At 57.5% G+C, this 23,885-nt stretch overlaps 2 protein-coding genes and 1 long non-coding RNA gene across 4 annotated transcripts in view; 2 read left to right on the top strand and 1 right to left on the bottom strand.

Moving 5' to 3' along the window:
* SEMA3F (semaphorin 3F) overlaps positions 1 to 12,797 on the top strand; it is a 29,028-nt gene extending 16,231 nt beyond the window's left edge. The window contains exons 3-19 of one of the 2 annotated variants that reach the window (XM_014840481.3): positions 2,557 to 2,717; positions 2,820 to 2,882; positions 3,002 to 3,121; positions 3,836 to 3,928; positions 5,489 to 5,582; positions 6,905 to 7,024; positions 7,506 to 7,645; positions 7,765 to 7,879; positions 8,045 to 8,114; positions 8,282 to 8,426; positions 9,484 to 9,706; positions 10,344 to 10,432; positions 10,565 to 10,606; positions 10,792 to 10,949; positions 11,138 to 11,205; positions 11,487 to 11,620; positions 12,274 to 12,797. In XM_014840481.3, the coding sequence (XP_014695967.2) occupies positions 2,557 to 2,717; positions 2,820 to 2,882; positions 3,002 to 3,121; positions 3,836 to 3,928; positions 5,489 to 5,582; positions 6,905 to 7,024; positions 7,506 to 7,645; positions 7,765 to 7,879; positions 8,045 to 8,114; positions 8,282 to 8,426; positions 9,484 to 9,706; positions 10,344 to 10,432; positions 10,565 to 10,606; positions 10,792 to 10,949; positions 11,138 to 11,205; positions 11,487 to 11,620; positions 12,274 to 12,684 (2,246 nt within the window). In that variant the 3' untranslated portion in view covers positions 12,685 to 12,797. The remainder of the gene's footprint in view (positions 1 to 2,556; positions 2,718 to 2,819; positions 2,883 to 3,001; positions 3,122 to 3,835; positions 3,929 to 5,488; positions 5,583 to 6,904; positions 7,025 to 7,505; positions 7,646 to 7,764; positions 7,880 to 8,044; positions 8,115 to 8,281; positions 8,427 to 9,483; positions 9,707 to 10,343; positions 10,433 to 10,564; positions 10,607 to 10,791; positions 10,950 to 11,137; positions 11,206 to 11,486; positions 11,621 to 12,273) is intronic. The other variant, XM_014840482.3, reaches the window with a different exon arrangement.
* Positions 12,798 to 13,468: 671 nt separating this feature from the next.
* The window catches only part of LOC123279611 (uncharacterized), a 38,982-nt gene continuing 28,565 nt past the window's right edge, over positions 13,469 to 23,885 (bottom strand). Inside the window, exons 3-6 of the long non-coding RNA XR_006517794.2 lie at positions 19,214 to 19,366; positions 16,454 to 19,019; positions 16,017 to 16,147; positions 13,469 to 14,000 (exon numbers count right to left, since the gene is read on the bottom strand). This is a non-coding gene — a long non-coding RNA (uncharacterized lncRNA). The remainder of the gene's footprint in view (positions 14,001 to 16,016; positions 16,148 to 16,453; positions 19,020 to 19,213; positions 19,367 to 23,885) is intronic.
* On the top strand, positions 13,994 to 19,484 carry GNAT1 (G protein subunit alpha transducin 1). The gene is made up of 8 exons (XM_014840483.3): positions 13,994 to 16,199; positions 17,488 to 17,530; positions 17,636 to 17,777; positions 17,871 to 18,028; positions 18,119 to 18,247; positions 18,481 to 18,610; positions 18,919 to 19,072; positions 19,200 to 19,484. The coding sequence occupies exons 1-8, from the start codon at positions 16,094 to 16,096 to the stop codon at positions 19,388 to 19,390; spliced, it is 1,053 nt and encodes a 350-aa protein (XP_014695969.1). The 5' UTR covers positions 13,994 to 16,093; the 3' UTR covers positions 19,391 to 19,484.

Here is a 23,885-nt window from a genome sequence, read left to right as displayed (position 1 = left end):
CCTGCCCTGGCCCTCTCAGCAGGCAGTCTACCACCAAGACTGGCTTTGCCTGGGCTTCCCCCTCCTTCGACCCAAAAGGTCCTGGACCTGGGTGGGAATCCCACCCACCCCCACCCCCACCCCCCACCCCCCGCTGTACACTGTGGCATGTCACTTCCCTTCTCTGTGCCTCAATGTCCTCATCTGGAAATTGGATGTTGTGAGCATAGGACTTTGCACGTAGTAGATGCTTGATGACTAAGTGAGAGGCTCCCTCCATCCCCACCTCTACCCAGGGGTAGAGGGGGGTGTGGAGGATTGAGAGGTAGAGTGTCAGATCAAGGCTAGTCTCCTGCTTCCCATGTAGGTGTCAGTTTCCTCATCTGCTGAGTGGTCTCCCTCTTGCCTTTCTCGCAGAAGGGGGTGGAGCCTGGAGTGCTGGGGCTTTGAGATGGGGAAGCAGACTTGAACTTGGGGCTTGGGCACTGGGAGTTATGGCACGGCAGAGGAGGAGGGTCCAGATTGTAGAGGCCCAAGGCTGGGCAGGGATGGTGGGCAGGGATTATGGCTGGTTGCATCCCAGGGACTCGATGTTTGGAGCTTTCCCCCACCCCAGATGCCTGTGTCCGAAGATGCCCACTTGAGCCTCTGCCTCCCTCCCCTCTATTGCCCCCCGAATGCCCCTAGCCCAGCAGGACGGGTAAGGGCACAACGAAGGCCATGCCCCCAGCCAGGGTATAAATAACCCCTGGCGGGCTGTCCCAGTCTGGGGGGGCTCTGCTGGCAGCCCCACTTCCTCTCTGGCCACTTCCTGGCCCTGGGGGTATGGGAGTATTTACTTTCCTGTTGTCACTATGGTTGGGTGGCCAGGCGGGGGACTCCGAGTAGCCCAACAACAGGTGCAGGACAGGTGCCCAGACTGCCCTGCCCAGGACTTCAGAGGCACCGCCGGACAGGCGGGTGAGGCCGTAGCCAGGCAGGGATCGGCCCTTTGATCCCTCGGCGTCCCTGCGTCCCAGCGGTTGGCCAAGGTCATCACCTGTATTCTTTTGACACCATGTAGTCAGGGCTGCGCACGGCAAGGCCTTTGGTTGTCTCCCAGCCCCTCAGACGGGGGCTGTGGGTCTGCTGTGGGAGTCCCTTGGCTCCCAGCCCACCTCACATACCCATCTCATCCTGGAGCTCTCATCCAAAGCTGCTCTCAGGCACAGCCCCTCCAACTCTGCACCAAGGTCCCCAGCACACAGCAGGGGTCAGGGTCAGCCAGGCCAGTTGGAGACAGCTGCCTGAGTGGAGGGTGACCTTGATTGATGGGATAGGGTCACCTGCTGGTCCCACCTTCAGGCAGTGTCTAGGGCCTCAGCTCCCAGCTGCTCTCCCTTTCCACGCCTCCTCGTTGATTGACCCTGTGAAATGGGTTACCACCTGTGGAATGGGTTACCACCTGTGGGGCGGGGAGATGGGACATGGATGATCCCCTTGGTGAATGCCTCATCTTGTGCAGGACATGTGTGTGCATGTGTGCATACCTGGGCCATGTGCGTACATGCATGTGCTCTTCTGTGTGCTGCCATCTCAAGCCTCCTGTGCTGGTGAATATTCATCAGCCTCATTACAATCTTCCCCCTGTTGCTGAGCTAAAAATAGCTGGTGGTGGGTGGAGGAGGGGCTTACCAAGGGGACCCCTTGGCTCTCCCCCTCCCAGAGGAAAGTTCCCAAGCTTCCTGGAGTCCTATGTCTGTCATTGACCTTTCACCTGCTAAGTTCCCTCCCGTCCTTCATCCCCAGGAAGGAGGACTTTCCCCCAGGAACCTGGGGGTGGGAGGGCCAAGGCTGCCAGACTCACGCAAAAGAGAAACTGAGTAATCAGCTGGAACCTGCCCCCTGCCCCAGGACACTGCAGCACTAGGGGGAGAGTCTCTTTCCTGGGAAAGACTGTCCCTGGCTAGTTCAAAGTGGCCTGAGAATTCCACCATTAGCAGCCCAGTGAGATCTGAGGGAAACCCAAAGTCTGTTACGCAGTATGGCTCCAGCAGGGCTTTCTGGTGTCCTGGCTAACCTACTCAGACAAGGTGGGACCTTGCTGTGTGCCAGCTTTGCCCTCTGTCTGGTGGGCAGCTGGGGTGAGGACAGGGCATCCTGGCTCTGTTCCAGCATCTGCAGGCTGTCCTGGATGTACCTGCCCCCCACTCCCCTGCTCGTTAACCCTTTTAGGCCCCTGTGGGAAGCTGGCCCCACCCTGAGCATAGGAGCATTAACCCTCACCTGAATAAAGGCTCTTTGATGCCATCACACGCCCTGGCCCTTGCCCACTGCCCTTTCATTGGGACCCAGAGACCGGCTAGGGCTGCCGATGAATCAGGGCTTTAGCTTTGGGCGTGGCCCCTACCCTGCCCTGCCCACCTGTCCCACTTTCTCCTTCCAGCATGTCAGGGACTAGAGAGGGAGCTAAGTAGGCCCTGGAGGGGAAGCTGGGGGTTTAAAATGACTGTGTGGTGGAGGTCTCCCCTCTGTCAAAGTGGGTATGGCTGGATGATCTCTGAGGGTCCCAACTGCTGCCCTGCCCTCCACTCACAGAGCTTAAGGCCACAGGGACTGCCCACTTCTTTAACTTCCTGCTCAACACAACTGACTACCGGATCCTACTCAAGGACGAGGACCACGACCGCATGTATGTGGGCAGCAAGGACTACGTGCTATCCCTGGACCTGCACGACATCAACCGAGAGCCCCTCATTGTAAGGGCCAGCCCAGATGTTGGGTGGGGGATGAGGGACACAGGGCCCCGGGGCTGGCGGCCTTCTCCAGCAGGCTGTACCCTCTGATCTCCATCTCTGCAGATCCACTGGGCAGCCTCCCCACAGCGCATTGAGGAGTGCGTGCTCTCAGGCAAGGATGGCAACGTGAGTGTGGTGGGGTCCACAGGTGGGATGGGAAATGGGGAGTGGGGCAGGTGACCCCAGGGAGGCAGTGGAGCCAGGCAGGCATCCGGGTACCTCTTTGGCTTTCCCTCCCACCCCAGGGTGAGTGTGGGAACTTCGTCAGGCTCATCCAGCCCTGGAACCGCACACACCTGTACGTGTGTGGGACCGGCGCCTACAACCCCATGTGTACCTACGTAAACCGTGGCCGCCGTGCCCAGGTAAGCCCCACCCACCCAGGCCCTTTGCTGCCCCCATTGGTGGCTACATTCCAGGGTTATCACTGATGGGAGAATGGGCTTGAGCCCCAGCCTTGCCACTTCCCAGCCCTGTGACTTTGGGTGAGTGACTCCTTACACCTCTCAGAGCCTCAGTTTCTCACCTGAAAGTGGGGCTAATAGCTGCCTTTCTCACAGGTTGGTGTGAGGAGAAGGCAGTGAGCTAACACTCCCAAAGCTCTTAGCACTGTGCCTGGCACATAGTAAGCACTTGCTCCATATGTGGCAGTAGTTCTCTTGGCTATGCCTGTGGACCGTGCCCCTGCAGCTAAGCCAGGGGGCCTGGAGGGGGCCTCAGCCTCAGGAGACTGGATGCCTGGATCAGCTTCTGTCCCACAACCTGGGGGAGAGTTGCCACTTCCTCAGCTCTGCCCCACCCTGCCCGCTTCTGCCCTTTTCCATTTCCATGTGGGCATGTGTGTGAGCTGGTGCCACCTTGTAGAGCATGTGTGAAAGTGATTGGACCAAAGGGACACATGTGTGCAGGCGTGCACCAAGCTGTATGTGTGTGTGCACCTACAGGTGCATATATGTACTCTGGGGGCCCAAGTGCTCACGTGTGTGCCTGGCACGTGTGGTGTGAGAGACTGGCAGCCCAAGTCCGCTCCCCCAGCCCCTTCCACCCTTGGCTCTAACCCTTGTTCCTCATCTTCTCAGGCCATGTCCTGGACCCAGATGCAGGTGGTCAGAGGCCGAGGCAACAGAGCCACGGATGGTACCTTCCGCCCGACGCCCACGGCCCCACGCCAGGTGGGCCTCATCCCTCCAGGCCCTCCAGGCAGTACTGCCAGCCAGGAATCTGTACCTAGGCCAGCTTCCCCGCAGTCTTCCCTCTATCTCTGGGCCCCCAACCCCACTCCTTCCCCTCTAGTGCCCTCAGGCTCTGAAGGCGTTCCCAGTTGGATTCATGTCAACCTCAATGTGACCCCTGCAGGCAAGAAATCATGAAGCCACCAGGTGGGGAAGACAGGAGCCCTGGGGACAGCTGTGCCTTAGTCTCATAACACATGTGTAGACACACATGGGTACACACCAACATACTCTTGGGCACATGTTGTGTACTCTCAAACCCAAATCTTTCTTAGTACCCAGAGTGGAAACATGGCACATGTGTACGGTCTGACACATTATTCTCAGGTGCCCATGCCCCATGCCTCCCATGGGTCATCGGTTGACACAGGTGTCCTGCACACTCACATGCTTGGGGCTCTCTTCCCCGGGGGTGGGAGGGACAGAGCTGTCTGTCCACTAGTCATGACCTGGGACTGGGCTGGGGGGGCTGGGGCTGCCGGTGAATGATAGAGCAAGTGGGCACTTGAGCATGAGTGTCTGTGGCAGGGAGTGCTGAAAAGTGGGACTGCTCAGACTCTGCGTGTGTGGTGCCTAGGGCGTGAGCAGTGGGTTCCGTGTGCTGCCAGTGATGTTTGCCATGCTTTGTGTGTAGCCCCACGTGTGCAGGAAGTCATGTGTGCAGAGTGGAACTGGAAGCGGGCCTGTGTACACCTTCCCATCGCCATCCCTGCCACCTGCTGCCACCTTCTTCCTGCCTCTGTGCCTCCCTGCTTTCCCTCCCTTCTTCCCATGAGCTCACCCTGGTCCCAGTGCCTCCACCAACCTTCTTCCTGGCATCTTCAGGCTGGGCTGGGAGGCACAGGGGGCTTTGTGAATTCCATGTGGTCTGGGCTGGACCCCTCAATTCCTGGCTCTCTAGGGAGACATGTGGAGCTGGGGGCTCTGCTGAGGGGCAGGAAAAGGGCCATGGCCTATTAGTCTGTCCTGAGGACCACAGGTAGGGCACAAAGCCTGGGGAAGCAGTGGCTTCAGAGCCCTCTGACCTGGAGGGACCTTATGGCAGAGGACAGGATCCCAGGCCCTTGGCCGGTACCTCCTACCTTGGTCAATTTGGCAGCCCCTTCTTGGCCCAGGACAGGCAGCCACAGCTCACAGTTGTGCTTCTGTGGCCCAAGGGGGCTATGGCCAAAGTCTTCCAGAACCAGTGGGCATGGACGGGCTTCGGCCCCTATAAGCCCATCCCGTGCCCCTCTCATGGCCCCCAAAGCAGAGTCCTCTGAGACTTAATTCCCAGGTCTTATCTGAGACCTGGGATCAGGAAATCCCTCCCTTGGAACTTTCAGCATGGCCCTACCCCGGAAGACCTGGCTAGACAGTTAAAACCCAAAGAGATGTGGGGATTGAAGGGAGGTGGCTTCAGGAGTGTCCCTGGGGACTCGCTCTCACCCTGGGATGACCCTTGCCCTTTCCGGCTCTGGGACCAGCTTGGACGATGCTGAGCCCCCCTCTGCCCTGCAGGATTACATCTTCTACCTGGAGCCTGAGAGACTCGAGTCAGGGAAGGGCAAGTGTCCGTACGACCCCAAGCTGGACACAGCCTCAGCCCTCATCAGTGAGTGCCCCCACCCCACCCTGGTTCTACAGCCTGAAGGTGTGGCCTCTGCCTCTGGAGTGGGGGGCGTGGTACCAACACACCCCAGGGCTGAGATAGTGAACATGCCGTCCCTGAACCTCCCCAATGGGGCCCCACTTGGCAGGGAGAGGGGTACAGACCAGACCCTAGTGTGAACTGAGGGGCGGAAACAAGGTGGTGTAAGCCTCCATCCAGCCTCTCAGATGGAGTGCCAAGGGGACCAGATCCTACTCTGAAATCCACAGTGTGGTTCATGCAAAGGCCAGAATTCTCCCGGCTGCAGGCACCCGGAAGAGAAGATGAGCTGAGTCTGTACTAGGGGTAGTATAAGGCAGGTGGTCCCATAACATGTTCTCGGTTCTGGAGGCTGAGAAAGGCCCACAAGGAAGCACCGATGGAGGTCCTGGCCCTGTGACCAGCTCGGGGGAGTTTGTTTCTGGTCTGGCCAGGTGTCTGGGAGAGTTGGGGGAATGTTCTCTGAGGAGGGGTCCTGCCTGGGGCCTCTAGAGCAGCTGCTGCCCCTGCCTCCCGGTGGGGTGAGTCCACCACTGACCCTGGCCCCTGCACTCTGCCTGTTTTCTGGCTGCCCAACCCGGTCTGCCTCTCAGAGCAGCTGCAGCGCGCTGTGCCACCTCCAAGCCTGGGAAAGGCCCCGGGGCAGAGGGTAGGCATTATCCTTCCCCTCTTGGTGAGTGATAAGGTTCCTAGCCTGATGGCAGAGCCCAGACCAGGGAGTCTGATGGGGGAAGACTGGGCCTGCCCTGGGGAGTCTAGAGGGAAGACATGAGTGGAGTGCTGGAGCCAGCATGGTTGTTAAATTTTCAGGTATTTTGTGAGCTAACTGTTAAACATAGCTATTATTAAACATTCTATAAACTTAGAATTAAATAAATTACTTTAAAAACAAAGGTAAAAATACTCAAAACTCATTACTTCCTAATTATTTTACCACTATTTTATTATTATCTCTGCTCTTGAGGTTATTGACATCTGTTTTATCTGTGGGGTGGAAATACTATACTGTTGGCAGCTCTTCCCAACTCCACTTTCAGTGACCTCAGGTTAGTAGCTTGAAATCAACCGTGGTGGGAGTATTTACACCACAGCAATTGGCTCTTGCTACTAGTCAGAGCTAATTGCTACTAATCCCAGTCCTCCCAGAGCCAGCACCCCACCGGTGATAGGATCGTGCCCTGGGGAGCCTGAGGGGGAGACAGGACCCTGCCTTGGAGGTCATTTGGGCTGTGTTGTGGTCCTATCAAAGGGCGGTCCCCCTGACTGACCCACCGGCCCACCCACAGACGAGGAACTCTATGCTGGTGTGTACATCGACTTCATGGGCACCGATGCAGCCATCTTCCGCACGCTTGGAAAGCAGACAGCCATGCGCACAGATCAGTACAACTCCCGGTGGCTCAATGGTGAGCACAACCTACAAGACCTTCAGTGGGCAGTGTGTCTGGGATGTGTCAGGGGAATCATAAAGAAGCTCTTGGGGCCAGCCTGGTGGCATAGTGGTTAAGTGTGCACGTTCTGCTTCGGCGGCCCAGGGTTCGCCGGTTTGGATCCCGGGTGTGGACATCACACTGCCTGGCAAGCCATGCTGTGGCAGGTGTCCCACATATAAAGTAGAGGAAGATGGGCACAGATGTTAGCTCAGGGCCAGTCTTCCTCAGCAAAGAGAAGAGGATTGGCGGCAGATGTTCGCTCAGGGCTAATCTTCCTCAAAAAAAAAAAAAAAACCTCTCGTGGGGTAATTTTTGGCCCTATGCCTGGCTAGGGCAGGGGTAGTTTCTTGTCTGGGGAAGAATTAGGGCTGTTCCTCTGCCTGGCTGGGAATTGTGATGGGGAAAGAGGCATGTTGGAGGAGGGCTCACTCAGTGAACCCCTGCCCACCTGCAGAGCCTTCCTTCATCCACGCTGAGCTCGTCCCCGACAGCGCTGAGCGCAATGACGACAAGCTCTACTTCTTCTTCCGTGAGCGGTCCGCAGAGGCGCCGCAGAGCCCCGCTGTGTATGCCCGAATTGGACGGATCTGCCTGGTAGGCACTGGCAGGGCCCCCATGTGGCCCCCTTTCCAGACTCGTTCCTTGCTCTGTCAGTCCACCAGCAGAGTCTTGGGGGTGAGTAAGCTGATCTGATCTGGCCCCCTGCCCCCTAGAATGATGATGGTGGCCACTGCTGCCTGGTCAACAAGTGGAGCACATTCCTGAAGGCACGGCTAGTCTGCTCCGTGCCAGGCGAGGATGGCATTGAGACTCACTTCGATGAGCTCCGTGAGTACCCAGCAGGCAGGTGGAGTCCTGTGGCTACTATGGGAGGGATGGAGCCTGGATGGGTGGTCAGGGTGCATTTGGTGGGCTCCCCTGGGCAGGAGTGGGCAGGGCCCTGGGGCTCCTAGGGCTGGGTACCTTCCCAGCACCTTCTCCCTCTGTCCCCAGAGGATGTGTTTGTCCAGCAGACCCAGGATGTGAGGAATCCAGTCATTTACGCTGTCTTTACCTCCTCGGGGTGAGGCTGGGGCTGGGGCAAGCAGTGGTGGAGGGTGGCTGGGTTGGGGGGCTATGACTCGTGGAGGACCCCAGCCTGATGGCGAGCTGTGGGGTGGGAGCAGGCTGGGGAGGGACCCTGGGCCAAAGGTCTGCCCTACTCACAGCAGCAGCCTGTCCTACCCGCAGCTCCGTGTTCCGAGGCTCTGCTGTGTGTGTCTACTCCATGGCTGACATTCGCATGGTCTTCAATGGGCCCTTTGCCCACAAAGAGGGCCCCAACTACCAGTGGATGCCCTTCTCAGGGAAGATGCCCTACCCACGGCCCGGCACGGTGAGGACCCCACTCACTCCGCCTCTCCCCTTCCTCTCCTTCCACGAGGCCTGCTCTGGGCCAGGCCCTTTGCAGACATGGGCCCCACCATCATGGAGCTCACAGCTAGGAGGGAGAGGTGGACCATACACACATATAAACCCACGATTTACCCTCAATAAAGCTGAAATTAAAAAAAAACACACACAAAAAACACCATTTACACACAGGGTCAGGCTGTGAAGGGACCCAGCCAGGATCCTGAAACAAAGATGGTGGGCTGGGTGTGACAGGCTGCTCCCTCAGGGTGCTGTTTGGGAGCTGAAAGTTGGAGGGAAGAGTCTTCATGGCAGAGCTGTGGGGCAGGCTGGATGTCAGCATAGCTGGCTAACAGTAGGCAAGGAGGTGAGGGTGAGCAGGGCAGGGTGGGAGGTGATCCACTTGATCTTGGTGTGACATGGGCCACTGCAGGAGTAAGCAGGAGAGCAACATGATCTGATCAAACACAGTGGGCAGTTACTACTCCATGTGGTCAGGGCTGGAAGCAGGAAGGTTGTCTCAGCAGAGGTCAGGGAAGGCTTCCCCCCAGAGATGAACTTGGAGGCTGGAAGGATGGGCTGGAGTTAGGCTGGCAAGGGTGGGGAGCAGGCAGAGGGAACAGCATCAGGGAAGGAGTAGAGCATGCCTAGGGTGTTAAAGGAACTAGGGCCTGCAGTCCCACTGAGCAGGGGTGGGGGGCGGGGAGGAGACTGGAGGAATAGCCAGAGAGGAAGGAGACAACTGGGTGGGGATGATGACGTGGAAAGGGAGTGGTCAGCTCTGCTGAGCACTGCCACAAGGTCATGGCACATGAGGCCAGGGAAGTGATCATGGTATTTGGCCATATGGGACCTTGGGACTTTGGCTGAAGGAGGACCTGTAGAGACTGGGTGTAAGACAAAAGCCTGGATGGGGGTTCTGAGGAGCAGAGCAGGTGGAGGTAGTGGGGACAGACAGAGCAGAGGTTTCTCCTGAAGCTAATGGGTCCAGCGAGCCATGCCCAGGTGGCCTGGGCCTGATGCTCATCACCTGCCTGCAGTGCCCTGGTGGAACCTTCACACCATCCATGAAGTCCACCAAGGACTATCCTGATGAAGTCATCAACTTCATGCGCAGCCACCCACTCATGTACCAGGCTGTGTACCCTCTGCAGCGGAGGCCCCTGGTGGTCCGCACAGGTGCTCCCTACCGGCTCACCACTGTTGCTGTGGACCAGGTGGATGCAGCTGATGGGCGCTATGAGGTGCTTTTCCTGGGCACAGGTACCCACTGCTGCTCCCAGCCCCTCCCACGCTGGGCCCACTGGGTGGAGGGTGCTGATCCATGGGGCTGGGACCTGCCTTGCTGGGGGTTGCTACAGGCTTGTCAAGGTCAACTCTGCCACCTTCATCCTTTGGAGCCTTCTCCCTATTGCCAGGATAACAGACTAGGGGATGGGGAAACTCCCATCCCCATCCTTGGGGGCTGGGAGAGCAGGGACACTGGGCACCTGGGGACCCTTGTATGGTCAGGAAAGCGGGGACAGGTGGCAGACACCTCCAGGATACATTGATCCAAATACTGACACACATGCTCTCAGGTGCACACTTGCTAGTGCAGCCACCTCGGTTCCAGCCTCACTCAACACAGAGGAATACCTCCAGTGTCCTGTTCTCAGCAGTGCCCAAATGAGGGTCTGGGGTGGGAGGGGCAGACCCTGGCTGTGACCCCCTAATCCTGGGCCACTCCTCTCAGACCTCTTCCCCTCATCCTGGTGGGAAACTCTTCAACCCTGGCGCAGAGCTCCTTCTCCACTGCCCTCCGGGGGGGTGGGGGTGCCCTGGTGGGGGAAGGGCCTGAGGCTGGTGCCCCTTCCCCAGCGTCCTCAGCCCCACTGAGGCCCTGCTCGGCCCGTTCCAGACCGCGGGACAGTGCAGAAGGTCATTGTGCTGCCCAAGGATGACCAGGAGATGGAGGAGCTCATGCTGGAGGAGGTGGAGGTCTTCAAGGTGGGTGTGACACGATCCAGTCCTATCTTCCTCACCCTGGCCCTCCTCAGTACCAGCTCCTGACCTCAGATTTCAAGGTCAGGGCAGGGAGGAGACCCCCAGGGTCCCAAGCTGACCCTTATATTCTTCCAGGATCCAGCACCCGTTAAGACCATGACCATCTCTTCCAAGAGAGTGAGTTTTGGCGAGGTGGGCTGGGGGTGGCATTGCAGTTTGCTTCGCCTTGGGGTCATGCCCTTAGCACAGCGATAGGGAAACTGAGGCACAGAATAGGAAGGGAAGGAACCCAGCCCAACTGGCTCCTGATGGGGGCTGACTGTGGGGCCTAGGAATTGACAATCCCCTACCCCCACCTCCAGCAACAACTGTACGTGGCCTCAGCCGTGGGTGTCACACACCTGAGCCTACACCGCTGCCAGGCTTATGGGGCTGCTTGTGCCGACTGCTGCCTCGCCCGGGACCCCTACTGCGCCTGGGATGGCCAGGCCTGTTCCCGCTACACAGCATCCTCCAAGAGGTGTGGACCCCCAGATCCTTGGAACTTTAGCCACCAGATGCAGGGCCCTGTCCTGGGTGTTTGGAGATGGAGGTGATATTACCCGGGGGAAGTCTATGGGTGAGACATCCTACCCTCGAGTCTTAGGGGTACAGGCACCTGGGGGGAAGCTTCCTTGAGAATACTCCTTCAGGAGCTATCCTCACCAGGCGGAGCCGCCGGCAGGACGTCCGGCACGGGAACCCCATCAGGCAGTGCCGTGGGTTCAACTCCAATGGTGAGTGTGCTGTGCATCACAGTGTGGAGCCCTCGGCAGCCCACCCAGCTGCTCGCAGGGTCCCCCACTGGAAGGATTCTCCCATGGTTCATAGGGGTGAGGGGGCTCAGGGTTTTGGAGATAGGATGTCCCTAGCCACCCCCTCAAGAAGTGGATGCCTGATGGCCAGCCCTGCCTTTATGAATGGGTGTCCTGTATGCGCCCCTCAGTGCTGCCCCTTGCTAGCCTGCAGTCTGCCCAGAGGCAATGCTGCTTCCCCACAGCGCCCTCTTGTTCTACAGCCAACAAGAATGCCGTGGAGTCGGTGCAGTATGGTGTGGCGGGCAGTGCAGCCTTCCTTGAGTGCCAACCCCGCTCACCCCAGGCAACTGTTAAGTGGCTGTTCCAGCGAGATCCCAGTGACCGGCGTCGTGAGGTGATTTCCTGTGCCCCACAGTCCTCGCTGTGGATGCAGGCGTCCCTTGTACAGTAGAAATTCCACGTGGGTGGAATGTGGCATAGGGGCCAATCTGGGGCAGCCCTCGTTCTAAGAAAGCCCTTCCAAACTCCTTTCCCTACATGGAAATCATTTGGGCGACTAGTTATATGGAAACGCTGTCGAGTTTCCATGGTATATGAAAACATTTATAGGCATGCCTCTTTACATGAAAATTCCAGGTGTGTTCTCCACTGGAAGTACACCTCGTTGTGTGGAAACGTCACTTGGTTGAGTTCCAGTATATGGACATTCTGTGGGGTAGCCCTCATTTTAAGGGAACACTTCCAAGGCATCCCTTTTTATATGGAAACTCCATGAGGGTGCCCCAATTGAGTATTCTCATTAAATAGAAGTTCTGTGTATATGCTCCAAAATTCTCTCATTGTACAGAATCCCCTTATGGTCATCCCTCCTGAAATGGAAATGTGTATTGGTGCCTTCTTCAAATGTTATGTGGTTTTTCTTGGTATATGGAAATTCCACATGGGTACCCCTACATGGATTGGCCACAAAGGTGGTCTGATCAGGGAGCTGGCTGGGGCAGCAGAGTGGTCAAACAGTCCCTGAGCCCCCGCCCCCTACCCCTGCAGATCCGTGCAGAGGACCGCTTCCTGCGCACAGAGCAGGGCTTGCTGCTTCGTGCCCTGCAGCTCGGGGACCGCGGCCTCTACTCCTGCACAGCCACCGAGAACAACTTCAAGCATGTCGTCACACGAGTGCAGCTGCATGTACTGGGCCGGGACGCTGTCCATGCTGCCCTCTTCCCACCACCAGCTGTGAGCGCCCCTCCACCTGCAGGCGCTGGCCTCCCCACGCCCCCTTACCAGGAGCTGGCCCAGCTGCTGGCCCAGCCAGAAGTGGGCCTCATCCACCAGTACTGCCAGGGCTACTGGCGCCACGTGCCCCCCAGCCCCAGGGATGCCCCAGGGGCACCCCGGCCTCCTGAACCCCAGGACCAGAAAAAGCCCCGGAACCGCCGCCACCACCCGCCGGACACATGAGGCCAGCTGTCTGCGCCCTGCCATGGGCCAGCCTAGCCCTTGTCTCTTTTAATATAAAAGATATATATATATAAATATATATAAATATATAAAATATCTATATTCTATACACACCCTGCCCCTGCAAAGACAGTATTTATTGGTGGGTTGTATATAGCCTGCCTCAGCCGCAGCATCACCCAGAACTTAAACCCATGCTGGTCAGAGATGGCAGAAAACAGAGCCCACCAAACCAGGCCCAGCCAGTTAGCAGGGCCAGGCCAGGACTACACAGTCCCTAGACTCAGCTGGGAGTCTACCTGCTCGACACCACCACTGGGATCTACAGGACACGGAGGGAGCAAGCTCTACCTGGATGCGGCATGGACTGTACACCTTTGTCAATGTGTGCTGTCAACCTGTGCCGCTGGCATAGATGTGGATGCGAGGACTGCTTCGGAGACTCGGGGTGGGGGGTGGGGGCTCAGATGCACTCAGAGAAGGGAAGAAGAGGTGGTCACAGGATGCCAGCCCCTGCCTGGGAGGGGGGCACTCAGTCAAGGCCAGCCCCTTCCCGGGTATTTATTCTGTATTTATTGGGGACAGGAGAAGAGCCCCACCTGGGTGCTGCAGCACCTCCAGCCCCTCCTCCCTCCCTTCCTGGCCACTCTACCTCTGCTTTTTCTGGGCCACTGTGACCCAGGGCCTGGGAGAATAGCAGAGAGGCCAGGAGCAGGAAGGGCTGGGGGAGGGGGGCATGGTGGAGGCTTGGGGCCTGCAGCAGCTCTTCAGGGTTCCCTTCTGCCCACCACTTCAGGTGATGGGTGTAAATAGCTCTGGGGGGCAGTTGGGTAGGTGGGTAGGGGCTCCTGGTGGCCCTCTGCTGCTCAGGCCACAGCTGCCCTTGGGTTCCATCTTGCTAATAAACACTGGCTCTGGGACTGGACTTTGGCTTTTCTCCTTGGCAGAGGAGGGAGGATGGGGGTCCAGCCTGTGCCCAGATTCTGTCTCTCCTGATCCCCCCACTATGTGGCCTGGCCACCAGTTCCCACACCTCTTCACTCATTCACTCATTCCATTCACTTTCATTCACTCATTCAACTGTTTGATCATTATTCAATGCTGCTTTCTTACCTGGCTTTGTGTCTGGCCTTGTCCTGGGCACTAAGGACTCAGAACTGGCAAGACAAAGCCACAGCCCTCACAGTCCAGCTTCCTCCGCCCTGAGAGTCGATAAAATTCCCATTCTTCCTGCCTCCTTCCAGCCAGCTCTCAGCAGAGGGCCCAGCATGAGCAAATGTCCAGAAGTGGGGAAGGCAAGGAGGAGAGATGGGGAGCTGCAGGAGAGAAGGAAGTGGGGCTGGGGGCCCTGGACCAAATTAATGAGTCAAGCCTTGGCAGGGGAAGCTAAGAGCTGGGGAGGTCAGGGATCTAGCAGGGCTTAGGGCTATACCTGGCAGGTAAGAGGAGCCAGGTGGAGACTGGGAGGCAGTGGATTGGCCTGACTACTTTAAATAAACCCAATATATAGAAACCAGGTTTTTGCTGGTTTAGCAATCCTGGGCTCCTGTACCACCCCAAACCCCTCAGGAGTATATAAGGGGCTGCAGAGACCCCCAGGGCCCACTTGCAATGTGGGAGGTGGAGGATGGATGGAACCTGAAGGCTGAAAGTGACACAAATGATCTGTTGCTCCTGGACAGATCCCTCTCATCCGACAGGGTAGATAGTGAAGCCACCAGTTAATAGTAGGAGCCGGTATCCACTTCCCACATGTTTAGGGACAGTCTTCAATGCTCAGTAACTGGGGCCCTGGCACCCCCTTGTGGTCTCTTGGGTATGCAACAGAGTTGAGTACTAAAAGGCAGCCAGGTTTCCAGGAGGGAGTCCGGCCAGGAGGCCCTGAGAGCCCAGGGAGGGCCTCTGATGGGAGGTGGGAAACCTCCAGAGCCTGGGAGCTCAACACTGTGGCTCAATGGAACCACTTCTGCCCGGCAGCCCACCCTGTCCCATCTGAGCCCACACACAGACCCTTGATACTGAGGCAGACGTGCCCTAGAGATACACCTAGGCAGGTCCCAAGTACCCACTGGGGACAGAACAGGAACAGGGTAGATGAGCTCCACCCCTCCATGCCCCTGAGAACACCAAACCCGCTCTGGAACTCAGTTTCCCCATCTGACAACAGGCCTGCAAAACATTCTCTTGAAGAGCCTGACCACCTCTGCAGATCAGAGACTTTGTTGCACTTGAGTACACATGTACACACAGGCACAGGCGCACACAAGTGTGTACACATACAGGCATACACATGCATAAATGTACATGCACATAGGCACAAACGCCAGCGCGCACCAACACACATTGCACGTGTACATGCAGGTGTACATTCACACACACATGCACACATGTTAATCCACACAAGCACAGCAATGAACACATATGAACACTGTACACATGAAGAGAAATTCACAAAAGTACATCTACACATTTGCGCACACTTGCACATAAACATGCACTCACAAAAGCACAAACACACAAACGTGTACACACAAGTATATACTGACAAATATGTGTCATGTCATAGCCTTGGTTGGTGCCAGGAAAGGATAGACACACACAGCCAGGCACACAGCAGACATGCACGCCCACCCAAGCTCATTGGAATCATGGAGGCATGTAGAGGCCCTGCCCAGGTCAGATCCAGCCCTTGGTACCGGGCAAACGTAGGGTCCACTTTTTCCTCTTGACTCCCTGCAGACCATGGAACCCTGGCCCAGAGTCACCCAGCCCTTTTCAATCACCTCCCGCTGTGTGACTCTCTGAGCCTCCACTTCCTCATCAGTAAAATGGAGCTGATGATGGCGCACCCACCCCCCAGGGCCAGTGTGAGCTTACAACAAGCTAAGGAGCAGTGCTGAGCCCAGTGCTGGGTAGGGGGCAGGCTCTCCGCTCATGCTTCTGCCTCTACTCCCCGCTGCCAGCCCCACCCTCTATTGTCCCCGCTCCTGGGGCTCGAGGCCCTATCCTCCCCTTTCTGAGGCTGGACCCTACCAAACTTATCTCCCTGCTCTAGGGTAGGGGCTGGACTGTCTCCAGGATCTTTCCTGGAGTGTTGGGCGGGTAGAGGGGAGTGCAGAGTCAGCAGTTGAGGGATTGGGGCCATGCCAGCCTGATTAGAAGGGCTGGGGGCTGAGCTGGATTCACCTGTCCTTGTCCCTGATTGGCTCTGGGGTACCTCCAGCTCCCAAATCCCACTAAGCAGCCCCACCAGGGCCCGCACAGGTCTGTGGAGAGCCAGTTGGTTGCCAGTCCTAGGGCCAGAAGGGTGTCTGGGGAGGCCAGAGGCTGACCTGAGCCTGGCTCTGGGGATCCCCTCCATCCAGAAGAGCCACCTGACCACCGTGTTCCTTCACCTGCTGCTGGAACCATGGGAGCTGGGGCCAGTGCGGAGGAGAAGCACTCAAGGGAGCTGGAAAAGAAGCTGAAAGAAGATGCTGAGAAGGATGCTCGAACCGTGAAACTTCTGCTTCTGGGTAGGGGTGTGGGCCCAAGTGGGGCCATTGCCACCAGGGCATAGGCCCAGGGGCAGGCAGGTGGCCCTTCTGTGAAGCAGGGGTAACCTGGGAAGAAGAATGAGCCTGCAACAAGGCAGGGAACAGAGTGGGAGCCCTGGCAGGGCTTGGCCTGATAGGGAATACTCCTGTTCCCCAAGGCTGGGTGTCCCACAGACCCCTCTCCAGAGGGCCCTCCCTCAGGCAACCTCCCCTCGGGAGAAGTGTGTACCAACCACATTTTTGTGCAGATGTGTGTATGAGGCACACTTGTACCCTGGCTGGGCTCCCTCAAGCTTCAGCCTTCCACTTGATGGGCCTTCTGGGAAGGGCTCAGAAATGAGGGGTCTCCTTGGTAGCCCCACAATAGGGCTGCTCCCTTGGGAAGGACAAGGTCACGGTGCTCCTGGGAGTGGGTAGCCTCTAGGACTGCTCAGATCCACAGACAATGACCCTCAGCTTCCAGCGTTTCATTGTTGGCAGACCTGCAAAGCAGCTAAAGGGGGTAGAGGGGTACTAATGCCCATTGGGGGATAGAGAAAGCCATGTCCCTGGTCCCATGAGTAGTGAGGGGAGATGAGGCTGACCCAGTGCCTCGAGGCCACTGCCTCCCCCCAAAGGGAAGAAGGAGCTGCTTTGAGAGGGTAGTGCAGGCTCCCCCGCAGGCTCTCCAGGGTCCAGTCAGGCAGCTGGATGTGGGCAGAGGGACCAAGACAGACTATCCTGGGGAAGACAGAGAAGCTAAACCAGAAATCCCATTAACTACGCCCAACGCCCTCGCGAGAGCAGGCTCAGAGGGGCTGTCAACTCTGTCCTCTCCCCGACCCAAAGGTGCTAATTCCCTTTGAGCCTCTTGGAGACACTCCCCTCCCACCTCAGATGAAAAGCAGGGGTTGACCCAGCTCAAATAATCTCGTGCGTGCAGTACAAGAACTCTTCACAAGGTGGCGCTCCAGTTTGTCTTTATTTTGGTCTCAGACTAATAAAGACTTCGTATATCAGCATCTTCGAGGCTCGCCAGCACAGTTGAGGTCGCTGATGCCCCTCGTCAGCCCCTCTCCGTCACTCCTGATATTTACAAAAGTTTTTCTGCCAGGGTATCAGAATCTTTGAGGGGTGGGGGGAAAACAGGTGGGACTGGGGGTTGGGCTTAAGCCCTGTGTCCCCCTAGCCATCTTCCGGGCTTCCCGGGGAGGGGGTGGGGGCGGGCGGGTGGAATTGGGGGAGGTGCGGTCAGCGTGGCTCTGAGGCACCGGGGCTTCCCTTCCAGGTGCAGGTGAGTCCGGGAAGAGCACCATTGTCAAGCAGATGAAGTGAGTACCCCTGCCCGTCCCAGGACCCTGGGGATGGGCGCGTGAATGGGGCCTGTCCTTCCCCAGCCGCCCATGAGTCGCTGACCCGGTTCACCTCGGCCGCAGGATTATCCACCAGGATGGGTACTCGCTGGAAGAGTGCCTCGAGTTCATTGCCATCATCTACGGCAACACGCTGCAGTCCATCCTGGCCATCGTGCGCGCCATGACTACGCTCAACATCCAATACGGAGACTCTGCGCGCCAGGTGTGCCAGGAGGCGGGCTGAGCAGGGCCTCTGGGTACTCGAGGCCCAGGGCTGGGCCCACGGTCACACCAACCACTCCCGCCCTGACCCCAGGACGATGCCCGGAAGCTGATGCACATGGCAGACACCATCGAAGAGGGCACGATGCCCAAAGAGATGTCGGACATCATCCAGCGACTGTGGAAGGACTCGGGTATTCAGGCCTGTTTTGATCGCGCCTCGGAGTACCAGCTCAACGACTCCGCTGGCTAGTGAGCGCACAGGCAGGGCGCGGGGGTGCGGGCAGGGTCCTGTCACACCCCCTCCACCCAACCCCACCCACACCCCGGGGTCTCCCGCAGCTACCTCTCCGACCTGGAGCGCCTGGTAACCCCGGGCTATGTGCCCACTGAGCAGGACGTGCTGCGCTCGCGTGTCAAGACCACGGGCATCATTGAGACGCAGTTCTCCTTCAAGGACCTCAACTTCCGGTACAACCACCCTCGCTCTCACTCCCGGGGCCTACCCACGAGTTTACCGCCCCGAGGCCCCGTCCCTACTAGAGACCCTGCCCCTTCTGAGACACCCTGCCCGCGGAAAGGCCCGGCCCTTCAGATGCCAGTCCCCTCTGAGCACCCCCCAGCCGGCATTAGGAGACGAGGGGATGCCTGTGGGCACGTCCAGAGGCCTGGATGCGTGGGTTCAGGCGCCAATGGCCTGGCAGGATGTTCGATGTTGGTGGACAGCGCTCGGAGCGCAAGAAGTGGATCCACTGCTTCGAGGGTGTAACCTGCATCATCTTCATCGCGGCACTGAGCGCCTACGACATGGTGCTAGTGGAGGATGATGAAGTGGTGAGTGCCAAGCAGGGCCTGTGTGTTGAGGGGGGAGGCGGAGCTGCCCGCCGACGGGAAGCGGGAGTCAGTGTTGCGGAAGCCGGAGCGTCTGCGAGGGGATATTCGTTCCAGAGCTGTCTGAAGCAGGAGAGGAGGCAGCCAGCAGCCCCGCTGAGGGGGACCCTGGAAGACTTGGGGCTGTCAGAGCGGGGAGGCCCCGGGTGCCCCAGAGCCCAGAGAGGAGGGGTCGGCTCGTCGGCCGAGGCCGCGCGGGGGGCAGCTGCCCGTCTCTCCCCGTGGTGCCTGACAGCCTCTGCCCTCCTCAGAACCGCATGCACGAGAGCCTGCACCTGTTCAACAGCATCTGCAACCACCGCTACTTCGCCACCACGTCCATCGTGCTCTTCCTCAACAAGAAGGACGTTTTCTCGGAGAAGATAAAAAAGGCGCACCTCAGCATCTGCTTCCCGGACTACAACGGTGAGACCCCCCCCCCCCGGCCCGGCCGCCAGGCGGCGCCCCAACCCCACGCTCGACCTCGGCCTGCGCTCCCCGCGCGGCGCTGCGGGAAGGATCCGCAGGGAGTGATAGCCCCCTCCCCCGCCAGGGCCCAACACCTACGAGGACGCGGGCAACTACATCAAGGTGCAGTTCCTCGAGCTCAACATGCGACGCGACGTGAAGGAGATCTATTCCCATATGACGTGCGCCACCGACACGCAGAACGTCAAGTTTGTCTTCGACGCTGTCACCGACATCATCATCAAGGAGAACCTGAAAGATTGCGGCCTCTTCTGAGGTGGGCCCCTCGCGGGCCCGGATGCTCCCTGTCGTGCCCCTTTGTCTCAGTACCCCAAGCCCGGTCCTCGGCTCCCCACCCCACATCACTACAGCAGACCTCGCCCCAGCTCTCCAGACTCACAGCACTGCCTGGACTCTACTGCTTCTAGGCCCCACCCTGGTTCCTCAGGTTCCACCCCACTGCCACAGGTCCCTCCCCTGGGTCACAAGTCCCACCTACTTAATATCTCTTGACCCCGCCCAGATCCCCAGGTGTCACTGCTTCCAAACCCACCTCCACATGTCTCTCAGCCTAAGCCAAATTATTTTGGGGCTCAAGGATGTTGACATGGTTCCTTTTCTCTTCACAGGTGCCTGAACTCATTTGTGTCCCTGAGACCTTTTAGCCCTAGCCGCCTCGTAGCCCCAGCCCACAGGACCCTATCAGCTTCCCAGGACTCCTGGGCCCCAACCTGTGGCCCCACCAGCCACAGACCCAAAGCCCGGAGCCTCCCCTATGGCTCCCAGGTCTCCTAGAGTCCACTGCCCCCAACCCCAGCGCTGCCCTTCGTGGCCTGGTTGCACTAGCCTCCAGGACCCACCACAGCCAGCCCCAGCTAGGAACAGGCAAGACTTGGGGTGCCAGAGCTCACAGTGACTCAGCAGTGCAGGACCGACCAGTCTCCTACAGCTCTCGCCCGTGACTCACCTGGTGGGTCTGGGCTCAGCAAATAGCCCTCCCTCCCAGAGTTTCATGAAGGGCAGTGGAGCAGGCAGAGATCCCTCCTCCACGCAGTCCTGTTGCCTACCATCAGCCCATACCAGCCTTACCACCTCCATGTGACAAGTCTGACACCTGTCTACCCAGTGGCCAGTGACTGTCCTTCTCAGCAACTTCAGGGGTCCAAAGTCCAAGCCAGCTCTGGCCTGTGCAGCTCCTACATAGATGAATTAATGAGTAGGGGCAGGCCTGGGAGCCCCTAGGTGCTAGGGAGAGACTCAAGCTGGACTCTTCCCCACATTCCAGGTTTAGAGTAACCCCCTAGTCCCTTCCCCCACAAGCTCTTCCCCCTCTGTCCGTCCTTGGACACCACATCCATGTTCTACCTTACCCAGCCACCCACAGTACTCCAGGCCCTCAGGTCAAGGGCATGGTCTGTTGAGGGAGGGTACTGTTGACACCAGCTGTGGCCAATAGTCGAGCTGTCCTGAGGGGTGGCTGGGGGCAGAGTTCAGCTCGCATCGATCAGCCCCAGGCAGAGGATTTGGGACAGGATGGAGGCCTAGGTTGTGCCCAGAGGGGTCTACCGCAGGTGAGGTCATAAGCAAACCTAGGTGACCCTCTTGTCCCTGCCAGCAGCTTCTTTCACCCTTTCCACTCAGGGCCCATTACCTGGCAGGAAAAACTGAGGGCCATGCCTGAACCATCAGGGACAAAGGCCCATGCCCCACATCCCTGCTCCCTGCTTCCTCATCAGGCACTGAGTCCTTTCGGATGCCTGTGGGCTGGAGTCTGTGCTGCAGGTGAGGACAAAGAGCTTCATCTAGCAAGGCCAGGCACGATTTGCCCTCCACTTAGCTGGATGCACGGACTCTGTAATAAACCTTTACATCAGGGCCCAGCTGTCCTTTCTTGGGGAGAGGGGAGAGCATTAATTATCGCGAGTCGCGGGCATTTAAATATTCAGTGCCCAGTGCTGGGCTGGACATGAGTGGGAAGATAGTCCCTTCCAGGGAGAAGCACCTGGCCTGACATGGCAGGGGGCACTCTTGGGGCCATGGGACCAACTTGTGTCTCTTGAGGAGGAATGAGGGGGAAAGGAGCCATGGGAGATGTTCACAGGGACGGTCTTGGATCAAGAGGGAGTTTTGAGGTGGAAGTTCAGTCTGGTGGGGACAGTAGAATGTGTAATGCCCAGGAACACGGGCCACAGTTCAGCAGAGAAGGAGCAGGGAAGGGGGACATGGGGTGGGGAGACAATGGGCAGGTGCCAAATGCCAGCCTGAGGGCCTGGGCTTCCTCCAGAAGACAATGGGTCTTGGAAGCCCTTGAAGCTAGGACATAACTGCAGGGCTGGGATCAGGGTGAGGCAAATGAGGACCTCACTTCTGGTACAAAATTTAAGGTTGTGCCAAAAAATTCAGTAATCAAGATAAATAATATGTTAATGCAATACTCCTAAAAATCAAAATTATTGCAAAGGAAATCCATGAGGAACAAAATATAAAAATTTTAAATAAAGACAAGATCAAAGAGAGCCCTGTCAAGCCATGTTGGAGCCTGAAGCAAGAGGAAAAATGTCCACTCCTAGACTTGTTTTTATGTATTTTCAATGGTTAATGTTTTTACAGAACATTAAAGTAGTTGAAAAAACATTGAAAAATTGAAAGTAGGTACATTAAAACTCACAATATCATTTTAAGCTTCAATATTTTATTTATACCTAAAACAGAATTTATAATTTTATTTTCCTGGCTTTAATGAAAATAAATCATCAATAATATTTTCCAAATCTGCTTATGGAAAAAATAATCATTAAAACTTTTCATAAAAACATATTTATAGGAGTACACATTTTTCCTGGGGGCCAGTGTGAGCAGGCATGGGGGAGGAGAGGAGTGGGGCTGAGGGGTCCATGAGGAAGAGACATATGTCCTCATTACCCCATGGGGCCAGGATCTGCAAGGAAGGACTCAGCGACAAGGGTCTGGATCTGTGCAGTTGACTAAGCTGGGACCGCAGATGAGTATTAGACGGACTGAGTTTTCTGGACCTGTGGCCACTTGGGGGAGATGTTCAGGAGGCAGATAGATACTTGGGGCTGGGCAGAAGGCAGCATGTGGGCAGAATCCTCAATGTCCAGGTGGAGGGTGGAGCTGTAAGCCTGAGGGGGGCTAGAGAGGGGAGAGTGAGAATGCCAAGGCCTGAGCACAGGGCGGTGGCGAGGACACTGGATGCCTTAGGGAGCCCAGGACACATGTGGGCAGCCATGCTGGTGCTGATCCGAGGCCTGAAGGAAGGATAGGGCTTGGGCTAGTGGTTCAGGGCCCCCACTGAGTGATCTTGGGCCTGGCTGAGCTGGGGCTGCTCTTCTTTACTAACAACCCTCTGCCTGAGCAGTTTACTGGAGCAAGGTGGGGCAGGGGAGAGTGAAAGTGGGATTTAATGAGGGAGGCAAGGCAGAAGACAGAAGGCTTTGAGGAGCTGAAGGTGGTAGGCTTGAGAGGGAGGAATCTGTCAGGGGAAGGAGGCTAATGGGGTCTTCCACATAGCCACCTTGTCTTGGAAGAAAGGTAATGAGCTCCCCAGCCTTCCTGGGCAAGGGGCAGAGAGAAGCCCAAACGCCATGCAGGGGCTGGACCCCACCCTCTAGGAAGTCCTCTCCCACACATAGTTCTGACCACAGGGTCTGGGATTCAGGACCTGTATTCCTGGATCCCCTGGGCTGGGGATGCTGCCTGGCTTTAAGCTGCCCTATCCATGCCAGCAAGTATGGGAGGGGGCCCTGAGTCTCCAAGCCAGAAGTCTTCTCAGCTCCACTCACCATACCAGTGTAATTGCAGCCTAAGGAGCAGGATCAATGGGTACCCAATGCTTAATTCACAGTCCAGGGCAGAGGATCAGAGAGAGCTAATCCAGAGTAGGCACAGTGGCCACACCCTAGTCTTGTGGGTAGAGGGCATTTACTGTGAGCACCTCCAGCCACCACCATCCCTGCCTGACCTGCAACCTCAAGGTGTCCCTAAGGGCCCTCACAGCCTTCAGCTCTGGTTCTGGTGGGACTAACGTGGCCCAGCCACCGACCAGAGATTAGACAAGCCTGGTGGATGGTTAATGTCGCTGACGTCAGGGCCTGGTTGGGTGGCTAGTGGGGGCTGGGGCCCTCCCCACAGGCAGCAGCACAGCCCACATGACCTGGACTCATTAAGCTGCTTCAGTGGCCAAAGAAGCTGGGGGCCAGATCTCAGCGGATAGAGGGAAGGCAGGCGAGGACTGTGGGGTAGGCCTCAGCCAAGAGGTCACCAGCTCTGGGGACCCAGGCCAGGGGAGGGCTAGACTGGAGGGTTTGCCTATGGATCTTCTCTATACTTTCATACCCTGTATTGTGTCAACTAAACCCTACCCAAAGGGTTATTGTGCCAACTAAGCCCCAACCCAGTATTGTACCCAAAGAGGAACCTCCCAGACACCAAACTGGGCAGAGCATAGTTAGGAGCTGTGGGTGTGGGTCCTAACCCTGGGGTGTGGAGGTGAGAACCACCCTCTCCTATGAAGCCTTGAAACCCCCAACAAGACCGCAGGCCAAGTGTCCTGCCCCTGAACACAGCCCTCCACCTATTGGTGCTAATCCCACACACGTACTTAAGTTTCCCTGTGGCCAAGCTGTTTCTTCCATCCAGAATGCCCTTTCTCTTCCCCAACTTGGCACATGCCTTTCTTCCCCTCGGCAGAGCCAAGCCCACAGGTCACTTCTCCATCAGGCTTTTCCTGATTCACACCCTCCAACCTGGC

The sequence above is a fragment of the Equus asinus genome, chromosome 21 (genome assembly GCF_041296235.1).
Source record: "Equus asinus isolate D_3611 breed Donkey chromosome 21, EquAss-T2T_v2, whole genome shotgun sequence".
NCBI lineage: Eukaryota > Metazoa > Chordata > Mammalia > Perissodactyla > Equidae > Equus > Equus asinus.
Note: the sequence above shows the minus strand (reverse complement) of the source record. Positions and strands in the feature narration are given on the sequence as shown.

Excerpts from the sequence above, each read along its gene's own strand:
- GNAT1 (XM_014840483.3), top strand. The coding sequence starts at position 16,094 with ATGGGAGCTGGGGCCAGTGCGGAGGAGAAGCACTCAAGGGAGCTGGAA. Across the intron at positions 17,778-17,870 it reads ACGGAGACTCTGCGCGCCAG|GACGATGCCCGGAAGCTGAT; the intron begins GTGTGCCAGGAG and ends CCCTGACCCCAG. Across the intron at positions 19,073-19,199 it reads CTGCTTCCCGGACTACAACG|GGCCCAACACCTACGAGGAC; the intron begins GTGAGACCCCCC and ends CTCCCCCGCCAG.